The sequence below is a fragment of the Coenobita brevimanus genome, chromosome 44 (genome assembly GCF_032717465.1).
Source record: "Coenobita brevimanus isolate Jiangsu-jjx chromosome 44, ASM3271746v2, whole genome shotgun sequence".
NCBI classification, from domain to species: Eukaryota; Metazoa; Arthropoda; class Malacostraca; order Decapoda; family Coenobitidae; genus Coenobita; species Coenobita brevimanus.
In genome coordinates, this window is record NC_136997.1 from 42,240,163 (window position 1) to 42,256,216 (window position 16,054).

At 42.2% G+C, this 16,054-nt stretch overlaps 1 protein-coding gene across 1 annotated transcript in view; it reads right to left on the minus strand.

Moving 5' to 3' along the window:
* LOC145398066 (glutamate receptor ionotropic, delta-2-like) overlaps positions 1 to 15,300 on the minus strand; it is a 72,802-nt gene extending 57,502 nt beyond the window's left edge. Inside the window, exon 1 of the mRNA XM_080271023.1 lies at positions 14,269 to 15,300. Coding sequence (XP_080127149.1) covers positions 14,269 to 15,300 — 1,032 coding nt within the window. The remainder of the gene's footprint in view (positions 1 to 14,268) is intronic.
* Positions 15,301 to 16,054: the final 754 nt, after the last annotated feature.

The window sequence follows — 16,054 nt, forward strand, 5'->3', positions numbered from 1 at the left end:
GGGATGGGGGCCACCTCCCCATGTCTTCTTTCTGGGGTGGTGGTGTCGGGATTGCTCCTCCGGGTGGGTATTTCAGTCACAGTTGAGGATGAATGGCTGACACTAATCTGTGTACGGCAACACCGGAAAGTTTGCTAACGAATGCTTGAGTTCATCAATGGCCCTCTGAATCACTGCTGTCGATGTAAACTTCTCTCTTTCCTAACAACCTGTGCAGAGGTCCAGCTATCATTGTAAAAACCTTGACAAAACACTGGAAGTTTCCTCTTTTATGCGAGGAAGAAGGAACCAAAAGCTGAGCCCGCATAGCATTCCTTCCAAGAAAAAAAAAAACAATACAAATGAGAGCCAAATTCAAGATCCAAGCATTTTGAGATGCCTGGACACACTGTGTTTGAAAGACTGGAGATCATGGGAAGTAGGAAATACAGACAGAGGGAGACATTTCCAGAGCTGACCTGTTGCATAAATGAAAAACTGGGAGTAACAGTTAACTCTTGCATTAGAGAGTTGGACAGAAAAGGGATGAGAGTTTTTTGCTGGACGGGTGCTACGTGCCCATCGTAGAGGTGGAGGGATGCAAGGAGACAGTTCAGAGGAGCAGTGACTATTGAAGTAGCGATAGAAAAGAGATAAAGAGGCAACAAGCAGCAAAGAAACAGAGGCTAAAGGGAGCCAATAAGAGGAGGAGAGTTGATGAGATGAATACCCTTTGACTCTACCCTATTGAGAAGAGCTGTATGAGGGGAGCCTCCCCATACATGAGAGTTTTACTCTAAACAAGGATGAATAAAACCAGTGTATAAAGTTAACAACTGTGCAGTTGTAAAGAAGGCACAGAGTCAGCTGAGCACACCTAATCTCTTGGAAGCAGATTTGACAAGAGATGCAATATGATCTTTCCAAGAGAAGCCCCGTGTGAAAGAAACCCCAAGCATGTTCAAGGATGATGCAGGATTGAGCTGGATAGTATTAACTCCTTACCCGCGGGCCATCACTACCATGACGCTCTTTACATTAACACCATACTGCAGGGCATCACTTCTGTGATCCAGGGATTTTTAAAATCGTCCAGGCTTTCAAGTGCTGTCTTGTATCGTCTGTCAGTACTGCCATTGTGTAGCTATAGGCAGCACTGCTAATACCGCAGATACTTGCATCCAGTGTTACCAATTTAGCCATTTTTCTGTGTTTGCCTTGCTTCCCCACCTCCCCTCCCTTACCCCCTCTCCCACCTGGCTACAGCCTGGCTGCGCAACGCAATTCCCGGCCAGTTTTTTCCCTTCGCTTTTTCCATTGAAATGTGCTTTATGCCCTATTCTAATACTAAAAATTATAAAAAAAGGGAAAAGGCTCATTGATACTGCCATTGGCCATGAAGTAGCTAATTTGTCACCTGGCAACACCCCACGTGCACTTCGTCACTAATTTTCCCTGTTCTTTACCCATCGAAATGTCCCTTATGACCTATTCTCATACTAAAAATTACATAAAAAAGGGAAAAGGCTAAGTAATACTTCCATTGACCTGGAAGTAGCTAATTTATTATGTATTGTCTAGATTTCCTGCTATTCCGGAGGGAGGGGCATGGCCCGGTCCAGCCATCCCTGTGGGTAAAGGGTTAAACATTAGTGGGTGCTCCTGTGGAAGATTTTGACAGGTTGATAGGTGTAAAAACTGAGTCTATGATGCATTAAAAACATTATTTTTATCCAAGTCAGAGATACGAGCCAAGTCAGACATTAGGTGTTCCATAGCCTCGTCCCTTGTTTGTTGAAGTAACTGTTGAGATGGACGTTGAGGAAACTGAATGAAAAGATGAAGGGTGGACTCATCAGCATACAAGTCGATAGGATTAGATGTACAGCTTAGAAGATCATTGATGAATAAAAGGAAGAGAGTTAGTGATAGGACAGAGCCCTGAGGAGCACCACTGTTGATAGACCTAGGAGAAGAATGATGGCTGTCTACAACAGCAGCTACAGAACGACCAGAAAGGAAGTTATACATAAAGGCACAGATAGAATGATAGAAACCATAAGGGGGCATTTTGCCAGACTCGATCGAAAACCTTTGAGATGTCAAAGTCCCGAAAGGAGGATGACCAGGAGTCTGAAAGGTAGGTGAGAAGATCACCAGTGGAGCGTCCCTGACAGAACCCATACTGACGATCAGAAAGAAGGTTGTGATAGGAAACATGCCTTAAATATTTTCTATTGAGAGTTGACTCAAAAATTTTTGAGACACAGGATGTTAAAGCAATTGGACGATAGTGAGAGGGTTGGGAATGGTCACCCTTCTTTGGGACTGGCTGAATGAGTGCAAATTTCCAGCAAAAAGAAAAGGTACAAATTGAAAGACAAACGCGAAAGAGTTTACCTAGGCAGGGTGTAAGCACAGAAGCACAGTTCTTGAGGACAAGAGGAGGGACTCCATCAGGCCCATATGCCTTTTTACTATTGAGGCCACTGATGGCAGAAAATACATCAGGTAAAGAAATTTTAATGTCAACCATGAGGAAGTCAGAGGGGGGAAGTGATGGAGGAACAGCACTGGAATCAGCTAAGGTAGAGTTGGAGGTGAAAGTCTGAGCAAAGAGATCTGCTTTATCAGTAGAAGAAATAGCTACAGAGCCATCAGAGTAGAAAAGAAGAGAGACGGATGATGAGGTAAAGTTGTTAGAAAGGTTTTTGGCAAGGTGCCAGACGGAGCAGGAAGAATTCGACTTGGAGAGTTGAGAGCATTTAGTAAAGATGAAATTATTTTTAGAAGAGCAAAAAGCAGACTTAGCACGATTGTAAGCAGAAACAAAAAAGATGTGACTCAGGGGTGGGCTGGCTCTGATATCTTTTATAGACCTTCTCCTTGTTGTGGACAGCATTAGAACAAGCATGATTAAACCAAGGCTTTCTTCCATTAGTCAAAGGATATGAGAAAGGAATGTATGCTTCCATGCCAGAGAGAATAACCTCCATAATGAGCAAGGCACACCCAGATGGCTCCCGGCCAGGGAACCAATAATTATTCCAGGGAAAATCAAAGAAGTACTGCCTGAGGGCCTCCTAATCCGTAGCTCCAAAGTGCCAAAGACGACGTTTCTTTGGAGGTTCCACAGGCTGTACTGGAGCAATAGGATAGGTTAAGGTAATAAGGTTATGATCGGAGGAGCCCAAAGGGGAGAAAATATTAACACTGTAAGCAGAATGATTAGATGTAAGGAAGAGGTCAAGACGGTATGTTGGAGCTCTCTCTACGGGATATGGGTAGGGTGCTGTACAAGCTGCTCTTGGTCAGTAAGTATAGAATAGATGTAGGCTTGTTCACCAGATGGATTAGTGAAAGGATAGGAGAGCCAAAGGTAGTGGTGAACATTGAAATCTCCTAGAATGGAGATTTCAGAAAAAGGAGAAATGGATAGAATGTGTTCCATCATAGAAGTTAGATAGTGAAAGAATTTTTGATTGTCAGTAGAACTGGGAGATAAGTAAATAGCACAGATATTTTTAGTCAGAGAATGACAGGAGAGTCGAAGCCAGAGAGTAGAGAATTCAGAAGAATCAAGTTCAGGAACACAAAAGCAAGATAGGTCATTGCGTACATGTGCACAACATCCACCTTTGGCTTTGAAATGAATAGAGAGAAAGTAGGAGGATACAGAAAAGGATTTGCTGTCAGTTGCCTCAGAGAGCTGAGTCTTGGTAAGGAAGAGAAGGTGAGGTTTATAGAAGGAAAAGTGGTGTTCAAAAGTAGGAACCCGAACTCCGTGGCTCCTTCACATAGGTTGGAACTGGCCAGTTTTTCACAGCTGCCACCTTCTCTGGATGAGTATGAATGCTGCCCTCACTTACAATGTGTCCCAGGTATTCCACTTCCTTCTGGAACATGTAACACTTCCTAGGGTTCAGCTTGAGGTGCATTGCTTGGATCGTGTATAATGCCTCTGACAGCCTCTCCAGTTCCTGGTCGAACGTCAGTCTAAACACAATTACATCATCAAGATAGATGAGAGCTGTCTGCAGTGCAGACCTTCCAGTACTCTATCCATAAGTCGCCAAATCTAACTGGGGCATTGCATTGTTCAACTGGCATCACTTTGAACTGCAAAAAAAACCATCAATAAGAAAAAATTGTTTTCTCCATGTCTTTCTCTGCATCCTTGATCTGGCAATATCCTCCTTTTATGTCTAGGGTGGAGATTCACCTGTCACCTGACAGAGCATCCAGTGTGTCATCAATTCTTGGCAAGGGGTATGCATCATTTACTGTCATTTTATTCAGGGCTCAATCATCCATTCCTTACCAGAACAACTGTTGATGCCCAAGGACTGCTGGACTTTTCTCTCACTCCCTTACATCGAAGATTCTTTGTCACCCTCTCCATTTCTTGCCTTTGAACTGGCACCATCCTCTGAGCTGGCTGTTTAATCAGGCTGTGATCGCCGGTGTCAGTACAATGCTCTACCAGATGTGCACCTCCCAGGTGTAGGTCTCTGTGGAAAAGACATCAGCAAACTTCAGTAGCAGTTGCCTTAACTGCAGCACTTGTGAGTCATCCATGCACTGGCAACTTCTGGAAAGCAGGTCTTGTAAATAGTCTGGTAGATTCCCATCTTTTTTTTTAGTACACTCCTTTTACAGGCCATCCAGTGATGCCATTCAGGGTCCACTGCCTGGCACAGTCCCACAGTTTCTCCCTCCCTGATAATCTGAGAAACTGGCAGCCACAATTGGAACTTCACCTGTACCTGTTTTTGCCAAAGTCATCCCCACCATCACTCCATCTTTCATCTTGCACCATCCTTCAGGTTTCACCACCCCAAGACAGCTGTCAAAAGAGCCACTCACCTTGCACTGGATCAGTAGTTCTGACCTTGGTGGTGCAGCACCCTCTTCTCTCCACCAGAACTGATATGTTTCACTGCCATGACAGGAGCTGAATTTCCTCAGACCTTGAGCTTCATGGAAAAGAAGTCCAGCACACATCCCATGGACATCAGATACTCCAGCCCAAGAAGACAAGGATCCTTCATGTTGGCCATGTAGACTAGAAGCATAGCCTCTTGCACTGCCACTTCAGTCTGGACATTCAAGTTTTCTCTCAGTTCTACACGGTGCCCAGTTATGCCACACAATTGTTCTGATGACTCAGGCAGATACCTATGATGTAACACATCAGCCCTCACAGAAGTCTGCTCTGAGGCTGGGTCAGTTACCAGGGAACACCTTTTGCCATCTGTTCTTCCAAATACTCGCACACTGTCAATCGCAGTTTTCCTGCATTTCCTCTGTGGTGGGGCAACTTGGGAAAAAGCAGCTGGTTGTTGTCCATTAACATCAGCTTTCACCGGTTTTCCACTTCTTTCTTGTTATCTGCAGCCTTCTTCCTATCCTGCTTTATCTTCTCTGGACAGTCAGAACTAACGTGTCCCACCACAACACAGGTCCAACACACTTTTGTTGCATTCATGGATTTCCTTGCATTGTTCTGTTCTTGCTCTTTATTTCCATTTATAACAATCCTTCCTCTTGTAACCTAGCTTTCTGCAGAACCCGCAACCTTCTCTGGTCTTCTCCTGTTTCCTCTTTCACTTGTAGCAGCCATCTTTCCTATGTCCTCTCTTTTCTCAAAATCAGCAACTTCTATCAAACTTCTACGCTTCACATATCCGCCCATTTCTTGCCTTGAGTCCTGCTCTATTACCTGCCAGCAAACTGGACGTGCTGGACCTGACTTAGGACTCAAATTCAAGAGCCCTGGCTAGTGCTTCCTGCATGCTTCTAAGTTGTTCCTGTTTCACTTGCACTTTCAACTCTGCACCATCAAGACCATCAATGAACTGGTCCCTCAGAAGAACAGCCAACAGGTTAGCTGCTGCTCCAGGTATGCCTTGTGTATCATACTCTCCAGGTCATGAGCAAGCTGCTGAAGGGATACACCTCGAACCAATACACAGGTCCAGAGTCTTGCTCTGTAAACCCCAGGCTGGTACATGGTCCCATATCTGTGCTCCCCCCATTATAGCCAAGCACTTTACTGGTTTGGGGTCTAAGAACTGGAGTATCACGTTGGGGTGCTACATGGCCGTCGGGTAGTGGCTATAAATGCAAGTGTCTTCCCGCCATCATTTGAACCGGCTGCCATTTCATCTTTGCACCAAAGGGTAGGGTGGGAGTCCCTCCATAGCACACATGCAAGAGTCAGCTTGTCCCGTGCTTTTACCAAGTGTACAATGTCTTCATGTTCCCATTTGTCTGATTCTGTCCACGCCATCTGTAGCCTATTGCATCATCCAGCCTTGCCAAGCCTCTTTCAAGGGATACTAAAAAAAGGGCTCCTTGGTAGTGCCATAAGGCATGCCTTGGATGCAACAGTCTCCAGTTTCTCTAGTAGTGGAGAAGTTATCACGTTGAGAGCAAAGCCATAGTCGGTGCTGCGGGCACATGCATGGACATGACATGCTCTCGTGCCAAAAATTAGTTATCTTCCTTATGTCATTACTTATCAGTGAAACGACCTACAGACCTGAGGATACTTTCATTCACAAGAGAAGGAGTTTATGGGTAATGTGGTCTTTATTTTGTTTCCGTATATCCTATACATTCCGAGATATTAAGGTTTGAAAATGAACAATTTCTGGGAAATTACCTGTAGTGAGGTGGACTGCATAAAAAACACGCTGACGTTTGGGGGTTAAGTCCAGGACTCAAAAGTTATACATTCTGATTACTGAAGCCTGTAATGTTACCTTTAGATGCCTGGGATTCATCAAGATTCAACAAACATTGTTCATTTTTTTTGCATATGCTCCCTGTACAATGAACTGAGGCTCAGCAATGCACGATTTCTCTACAGCCTCAGTTCTCTCACTAATTATCTCAACTGGTTGTGTACATGCTGTATGCACTCCATCACAGTTCCCTCACTAATTATCTTCAGCTGATCATCTACAAGCTATCTGCACTTCTTCACATTACTGCTTACCTCATGGTTCTGCTGTTATAGCTTAGCGTATACTTCCTTCTTCAGCTGTTGCTGTTCTTCCTTCATTTTCCCCATGGAAGTGTTTAGCTGTCCCTGCATCCTCAGCTGCAGCTCCTTGTGTTGCTCCTGTAACGCCTCTTGAAGCCATTCACATTGCTCTTTCTGTTCTTCATTGCGTGCTTCTAGTTGTTCACTTTGTGCTTGTAGTTGTTCTCTGAGTACTTTCTGTCCTTCAGTTTCTGCTTGAAGTTGCTCACTGAGTTCCTTTTGTCCTTCAGTTGTGCTTGCAGTTGTTCACTGACTTCTTTCTATCCTTCCATTAGTTCACTGAGTTCTTTCTTGAGATCTTTCTTTCCTTCACTTTGCGCCTTTAGGAAATTCATGACTGCAGCCACAGATACCTACTCCTGCCTAGCTTGGCTTGTCATCTGTACAACTTCTGGCTTAGTATCAAAACTTTGACCTATTGCAGCATTTTTTTTCCCATTCCTGGCACCACTTGATACGTCCTCTTCTCACACTGCCACAGGCTCCAACAGCAGTAGTCCAGTATAGGAAGGACATGGCCAGTGAATCGTTCTTCGTAGGGTCTGCCTTTCATGAGCAATTTTGCATTTAAGAATGTCAATAATTTTTCAGTCTCTATGCAATAGGCAAAAATTCAATGTATTAAAAACTCTGAAACAGGGCAGTAGCATCATTATTACTAATCCTGATAAGGGAATAGGGGTAGTAATTTTGGATTAGAGTACATACGTTGAAAAGGTTCACGGTATTTTATCTGATATTTCTAAGTTTCTTAAGTTAGATATTGATCCATTTCCATACATCCTGAAATTGGAAGACAAACTTAACAGACTCTTGAGGACCTTAAAAGATAAGGCTATAACTTCAGATACATATGACTACTTGTTTGCATCTGGATCAGTGCCTGGTATTTTGTATGGACTACCTATAATACATAAACCTTCATATCCTATCAGACCGATTCTTTCAGCTATTGGTACATTTAACTACAACCTTTAAAAATTCTTTGTACCTATACTTAGCCCTCTCACTAGTAATGAATATTCAGTTCGTAATTCGACAGCCTTTGTACAAGAACTTAGGAAGTTATGCTACTCCCATCCGGTTTATATGGCCAGTTTTGATATAAAAAGTTTGTTTACCAATATTCCCCTTAATGAGACACTACAGATATGTACAGATAGCTCTTTTGTAAGCCATGACAAGTTCCTAAATTTTACCAAGAAACAGTTTAAATCTCTTCTCGAATTTGCAGTCAAAGATTGTATTTTATTGTTTAACAATAACTATTATAAACAAGTTGATGGGGTTGCAATGGGTACTCCTTTGGGTCCTACCTTGGCTAATGTATTTCTTTGTCACCATGAGGTGTCATGGCTTAAAGACTGTCCTGCTCATTTTAAACCATTGCTGTACCGTAGATATGTTGACGACTGTTTTTTTGTTATTTAGGCAGTCTGATCATGTAAATGATTTTTTGAATTACATTAATCATAGGCACCCTAATATTGAATTCACTGTAGAAACAAAGGAAAATAGGCTTCCATTCCTTGATGTTTTAGTCCATAGACATGACTCAAGTTTCAGTACCTCTGTGTATAGGAAGAGTACCTTTGCAGGACTTGGTCTTAATTTTTTGTCTTTTGTACCCAGGGTCTTTAAGTTCAATTCCATTAAGACTTTGTTATTCAGGTGTTATAACCTTTCCTCGGATTAGAATTTGTTCCATTTAGAAATTTCTAGGCTTAGAACATATTTCTTGAATAATGGATATCCTTTGCATCTTTTTGAAAGTACCTTACACAAGTTCCTGGATAAATTATTCAGTTGCACTAAACCTGTGTCTTTAGTTCCCAAACAAGTACTTCATATTAGTCTCCCTTATTATGGGCACAACAGTTATCTCATCAGAAAGGAATTGAATAAACTGCTTAATGCAGTTTATCCACAGGTTTCATTTAGATTCATCTTTAGAAATTCATATACTATTGGATCCTTTTTTAAGTATAAGGATAGAATCCCCAAAGATTTATGCTTTAATATTGTGTACAAGTATAATTGTTCCTCCTGTAATGCAGGATATATTGGGAGTTCTATTCAAAACCTGAAAATTAAGATGTTCAAACACAAAGGCCTGTCAAATAGAACCACTTTACCACTATCAAACCCTCCCTTCTCGGAAATTAGGGAACATTCATTTGTTTCGGGTCATACATTAAATCTAGATGATTTTGAGATTATAATGACAAATAATGACAAAACTTGTCTTAGAATAGCGGAATCATTGTTTATACATGACTTAAAGCCTTCACTGAATACCTATGATTCTTTCATCAAATTATTTACGCACTGACTCATTGTGATTCGATTCAGCCGTCTCATACAGCTCAACCAAGTTTACTTTTCCATAGACTTTCGTCTACTGATCAGATGCTTTGTGTAGTTGCCACGGTGTAGACGTGTGTAGGTTAGATTTTTAGTAATTTTGTGAATGATTTTTCTTTTTCTTTTTTTTGCTACTTCATCTTTTAATTTAGTTTGTACCGGTATTGGTTTTAGTAATTTGTGAATGGGGTTTTGGTGACACTTCATTTTCTAATTCATTTTATGTATTTTAGTTTTGTCTAATGATGAGGTTGGATTTCCTCGAAACATCACCGAAATAAATCGTGAACACGGCCCCAGTCCATCGTCTCCTTGTCCTGGTCTTCAGTTTTATATATGCCATCAGGTTCCCTACTGGATCCTCAGTTGTTAATTCTCTCTCTCTCTCTCTCTCTCTCTCTCTCTCTCTCTCTCTCTCTCTCTCTTTATACCGTTTCCTGGGAGAGTGAACAGGCACTAGTGGAGTGACAGGAGAGATTTCTGATATAATATTATCTGTGGAGTTCAATGTTGAAGGAAGGGGGACAGATTAGGTAGAAGGATTGGTCATAGATTTAAGAGCAAGTTGTAGAGCTATATCAAAGGCACTCAGGAATAAGGGTAGGTGTAAACTACTATAGGTCAGTGATAATGGAATAAATATGAATTTGTTCACCAAGCAAATCTTGGATGGAAAAGTAGTTATTCATTGCACTGAACAATAATGAGATGTAGAATGTAGTGTTCATAGAAATATGAAGTAAAAAGAATGGCTTCCATTTTAGAAATGAAATCTCCAAAGAACTGTTGATAGTCGGTATAGTTACCGAATAAGTAACTGATTCTGATACATCAGTCAGCTACTGGCAGAGTAGCTTTAGCTAGAGCAGTGATTCCCAATCGGGGTTCCGCGGAACCCTGGGGTTCCGCCTACCATCACCAGGGGTTCCGCGAGAAACCCGTAAAATATTGATGTGCTATTACAAAATGACTGTGATCTTAATTCATAATTCCTACTCAACAACATGTTACAAACACTTTCAAGACACCAACATACTCGTACGTGTCAGGTAGTACCATGTATATAGTCATGAGAGCAAATAATATGCGTACAACTAAGAAAAAAAAAAAAGATAGCGTCATTGCTGGTGCGGGATACACCCTTCATTCCTACTCCGCAAGTTTGGCGACACGGGGGTTGGGTAGGAGGGAGACTCAACCCGTACGAGTACTATACGTGTCACGAGCCCCAGTCCAGCCGTTCACACATCTTCCTTCAGTCAGTTTTGAGCAGCGCAACCGAGTGAAACGTTGTGTTAATTAAGCTCACCACTTAAGATTAGTTTGACACGGATTTTAAAGACTGAAGCATGTTGAAATATTTGAAAAGAAAGCATGTCAGTGGAGAGGAGGACAGTGACGAAGAATCACAAATACCACAGCCAAGTACGAGTAAAGGAAAAGTGAGTCATGTTAAAAAAAGTCGCCTTTACAATGACAGTTATCTGGCCATTGGCTTTACATGGACTGGAGAAGAAAACTGTCCACTTCCTTTGTGCATTGTTTGTGGGAAAAAGCTCGCTAACACAGCTATGGCCCCAGCCAGTTAAAGCGACACTTCACTACTAATCACAGCCACATGTCAAATAAAACTGTGGATTATTTTCGAAGGCTCTTGGATTCACAGCAGAAACAAAGAAAAGTTTTTGAAAAGAAGGTAACCATCAGTGATAAGGCACAAGAAGCAAGCTATTTAGTGGCTGAGCTAGTTGCCAAGAAAATGAAAAGTCACACTATTGCAGAAAGCCTAATAATGCCTGCTTGCAAAATAATTGTGAAAACAATGCTAGGTGAAGAAGCTGAAAGTGAAATAAGCAAGGTTCCTGTTTCTGATAATACAATCAGTAGGCGTGTGGATGACCTGTCCAACAATATTTCTGGTATTTTGTCTGAAATACTGCAAAATAACAACTTTGCTCTCCAAGTAGATGAGACAACTGGTATAACTGGTAAAGCTCAGCTGCTGGCATTTGTGCGATTTGAAAATGAAAGTGAAATAATGGAAAATTATTTTTGCTGTAAAGAACTGCCAGAAACTACCAAAGGCCACGACATTTTTAACATCTTGTCTTCTTACCTGGAATCTTGTGGTTTGTCATGGAACCGATGCGTTGGGATCTGCACTGATGGTGTTCCCTCAATGGTTGGCTCAGTACAAGGCTTTGTACTGCGTGAAAGAAAAAAACCCTGAAGTCATAACAACTCACTGCTTTCTCCACCGAGAAGTTCTGGTTTCAAAAACTATTGGGGATGATTTAAAACAAGTCCTTGATACAACTGTGAACATGGTCAACTTCTTAAAGCAGCGCCCTCTGAAGTCTCGCATGTTTGCAAGGTTGTGTGAAAACATGCAAAAAGATCACGTGACACTTCTCCTGCACACAGAGTCTCGATGGCTTTCAAGAGGTAAAGTTTTGACAAGGGTATTCGAGCTAAGACAGGAACTGCTGCTTTTCTTCAAAGAGAATAATAAAGCCAGTTTCTGTGAATGTCTTGAATCTACAAACTGGCAAATGAAACTAGCATATTTAGCAGATATTTATCAGCATTTAAATAACCTGAACACCAGCATGCAGGGTGTGAAGGAAAACATTCTGACTTCCACAGACAAACTTCTTGCATTTAAGAATAAACTCGCTGTTTGGAAAAAGCACCTTTCAAGAGGAAACATCGAAATGTTTCCACTCCTACTTCAAGTCCAAACTCAGACTGAATATGAAAATGCCATTCCATTAATTACAAGTCATTTGGAATCACTGTCAGAAAAGCTTCATAAATACTTCCCCTCCTTGTCATCAGATACGTATGACTGGGTGAGAAACCCCTTCACTGAGTTCTCACCAAGTACAGAAAACCTACTTGGTCTGCAAGAAGAGGAAGAACTGAGTGAACTACAATGCGATCGAACTTTGAAAATGAAATTTAATGAAGTATCACTTGACAAGTTTTGGATTTCAGCAAAGCAGGAGTACCCTGTCATCTCAGGGAAAGCATTGGATGTTTTACTCCAGTTTTCAACTTCTTACCTCTGTAAACAAGCTTTCTCATGCCTGACCGTCATTAAAAGCAAATCAAGAAATCGTCTTCTGTCTGTCGAGGAAGAACTGCGCGTGTGTCTATCAAAAACTCGGCCAAGAATTTCACAGATAAGCAAAGAGAAACAAGCCCAAGTGTCACACTGAAGGTAAGTTTTAACATTATTGACGTATTAGCGTGAACTCTCTTGTGATGTAATTGCAGATTTCACATGATGTTGCTCAAGAATTTTTCTTAAAAAAAAAACTTTTTATATATATACCTCGCCTGATTTACCCTTCATGCAGGGTGTGGCGTAGACCATTTCTGGTCTTTCATAGGAAGCACACAATACACACACACGGGATGGCATGGCTGTTGGCCTTCCGCTCCCGTATCACCACATACACATACAGGAGGGTAGGATTCCTAGCATCCAGCTTCTGCCGGATTATGAGGTCACAACTTCTCGATTTACGTCCTGTACCTATTCTCTGTTAGGTGAACAGGGGTTACTGCGCTTAAGAAGACACCCGTATATTAGTATACCATATATAGGGGTTCCGTGGAATAGGAAAAATTATTACAGGGGTTCCTCCAAGGTGTAAAGGTTGGGAATCACTGAGCTAGAGAGTGGAATATTCATAAGTTTCAATCTTGGGACAACAAGAACCACCTTTGGTACTTAAATCAGTGTAGAGAAAGTAGAAGAGCACAGAACAGGGGTGCTGCCAGTGATGTCTGTTAGCTGGGTTGAGGTGAGGAAAATCTAAAGCTTAGAGGATAAATAAAGGCGTTCAGCAGAGAGGAATCGGAGGAAAGGTTACGGAAGCTACAGTAATCATATAAACGAGACAAACACTGGTTCAAAGAAATGCAAATGGTCATCACAACACATGGAACATGGGTGGGAGTATTTCTTGACACCTCCCTCGGGGGCTCAGCTGCAATGCAGTGTTACATAATATTTAAGGATCATCCATACTGAAATAGGCAGATGAGAGTAGTGTACTGAGAGGTAGATGAGAAATGTGTTGACGTATATTTTATTCCCTGTTAAAGGGCATTGTAAAAAGGCAGAATTTTGTGTTCTGATGAAGTGTTGGGTACTGTATCACTAACACTGCCTATGTATCTAAATGTTTCCCTTCTCAAAAATATGACCAGTAATGAGAGTGTACTCGACTAAATTTGTTTCTGTGGTACTTTCTCTTAATCAATGTTGACCACTGTCGCCCATTTTCTTGAGACTTGATGGGGCGCCTTCATCTATATGATGCTTTCCCAGTTTGCTACAACGCTAATTTCTTGTACGAAATACATATAGTAGGCTGCACTTTTTGCTATTAACAGTTCATCATAGAGCATCAACAGTAAACATAGCAAGGGATGTACGTATACTCGTAACGAAAATATGTAAGGTGGAGATTTTTCCCTCAAGTAGGGCTAATGTTGATGCCACAGCAAAACGCAGTGATCCCACTGCTATCTAGTGAGTGCACACACTAAAACAAAACGAACGTATGTGACGAAGAATGAGTAACTTTGCCGCACTAGAAAGAATATTTGATATAGATGGGGCTAAGCTGATAAAAAAGATATTCGCTTAATCGTGAACGAAATATACATTTACACTACAATTTATAGTTTGCTGTAAGAGTAAATGATGTAACCACACTGAGCATAAGCAGTACTACTTCTGTAATAAGGGTATATGAAAGCAGTGATGACGAGTGCAAAGTGCATATCTGTTAATGAGCAGTGATTGTTGTGGTGACACAGGGAAAGAACATGCGGGCTGTGTCTATGTGGTTCGTCACCTTGAAGGCAATGCCAATAGGGTCGCTGGTGTGATACAGTCTGCGAAGGATGAAGGCCAGTGCTGAGGAAACCACCACCGTGGTGACAAACACCAAACCCCATGTTAATGGGGAGAAAGGATAAAGAATATTCCTCCACTGGGGTAATGGCCGAGGTACTTCAACAACTATTCCATAACTACTTTCCCAAAATGGATAAGTAGAATCAAAGTCACTTACTAAATCAGGCGTGATGTGCTGTGCGTTAATTACCAGATCTCTGTCATTGTACATCAGCTCACCCAACATTCCCTTCCATGTCCCATTCCGTTTGAATCCCCACACTAATTCATCCATATAGTCAAATTTCGTTCGAAAGTTAAGTTTATTAGCAATAATCTCTACAGCATCTGCGTTGGCTCCAATACAATCACCTGTCGTGTTTTTCCTGTTAAAGTAAATGAAAGGTTCATCAAAGCATAGCATGGGCACCCTTAAAACTTGGCCTCCAAAGTCGTGGAAGCGGGGAAGAAACAGTGCCTCCCGGCTGTGAAATTTTTCAGGACTCCAGACTCCTAGGGTTGCCTTTTCGATTGAGTGGCGTAAATCTGTAGGCCTAGGAGCGTAGGCAAGAAGGCGGGGTCGACTGGCTTTAGCAGCTGGCTGGAGCAACAGAATGAACCTGGATTGCTGGACGACGGGCTGGCTAAGGACAGTGGTGGTGTTGAGGCACATGCCCAAGCAGAAGAGCACTAGGTAGCTGGGGTTCCAGTTTTTGTGTTCAGCCAGGAGGAGAAGAAAGGCAGTGGGGTCATGCTGGAAGATGAGGATGGCAGTGAGGAGGGAACCCTTTGTGTGGTGGGTGGGATGGGTGGTGTGGAGGAGTGAGTGTTGGGTGACGAGGAGTACGGGCGTGTGTGAGGCTCCGGCCGCTGCCACCACTCGGCCAATATCCAGCAGGTGCTGACTGTCGTCGTCCGTGATCAGCAGGAGGTCGTGGCCACTCAGTGGCCCGGACGCAAGAGTGCAGAGAGCGTTTTGAGCCAGCATCATGTTTTCTGGGGGACAAGAAATCGAAATGAGTGGCTGTTACCGATCCTGTGGCGTAACAGACGGGAAACTGAGTTCCATCACATTCTTCTTCCTTTCACTAACAAAACAACTTTGAACTACTTTTTACTGAAAAATTAATGGACAAGGTTGAACCAAAATGAAAGTTGAGTGCAAACACGAAATACTTGGCTAAGCATACTTAATCTGTATATGTTTAACACAGGTGATGATTAATTTAAAAAAAATCTGGGGTATTATGTGGAAGTTGAACAACCAGGTAAAAAAATGCATGAAATGGTTGCCTTTGATGCCAGGATATAAATGACAATGGAGTACTCTGAGAATGAAAATTTATGAAGGATGTGTTATAGAAGACAATAAATGCAAAATATTAGTTGAAGCGCGAGTAGTTGTAGTTCCAAGTTTACCTGAAACGTGAACCCAGTGGACTGGTGATTGAAGCTGCCCTTCTCTGATAGTCCACCATCCCCACTCGGGGAATAAATTGAGGGACGTTTGTATAAATGGGAACAGAACTGTCCAGATATATCGGTGGCATAGCATAAATGCTCAATCGGTAGAGAGTTGGCCTGCAGTCCTGACGGACCCGGGTTCAAATCCCGCTGAGGCAGGGAACAGTTTAAGGATTTGAATTTCATAAAATCAGACTTTACTGATCTACCAGAAGACCCGCCGACATGTAGTAAAAATACCCCCGCTAACACCAATACACCAGTCCTGTATGAGACGGCCC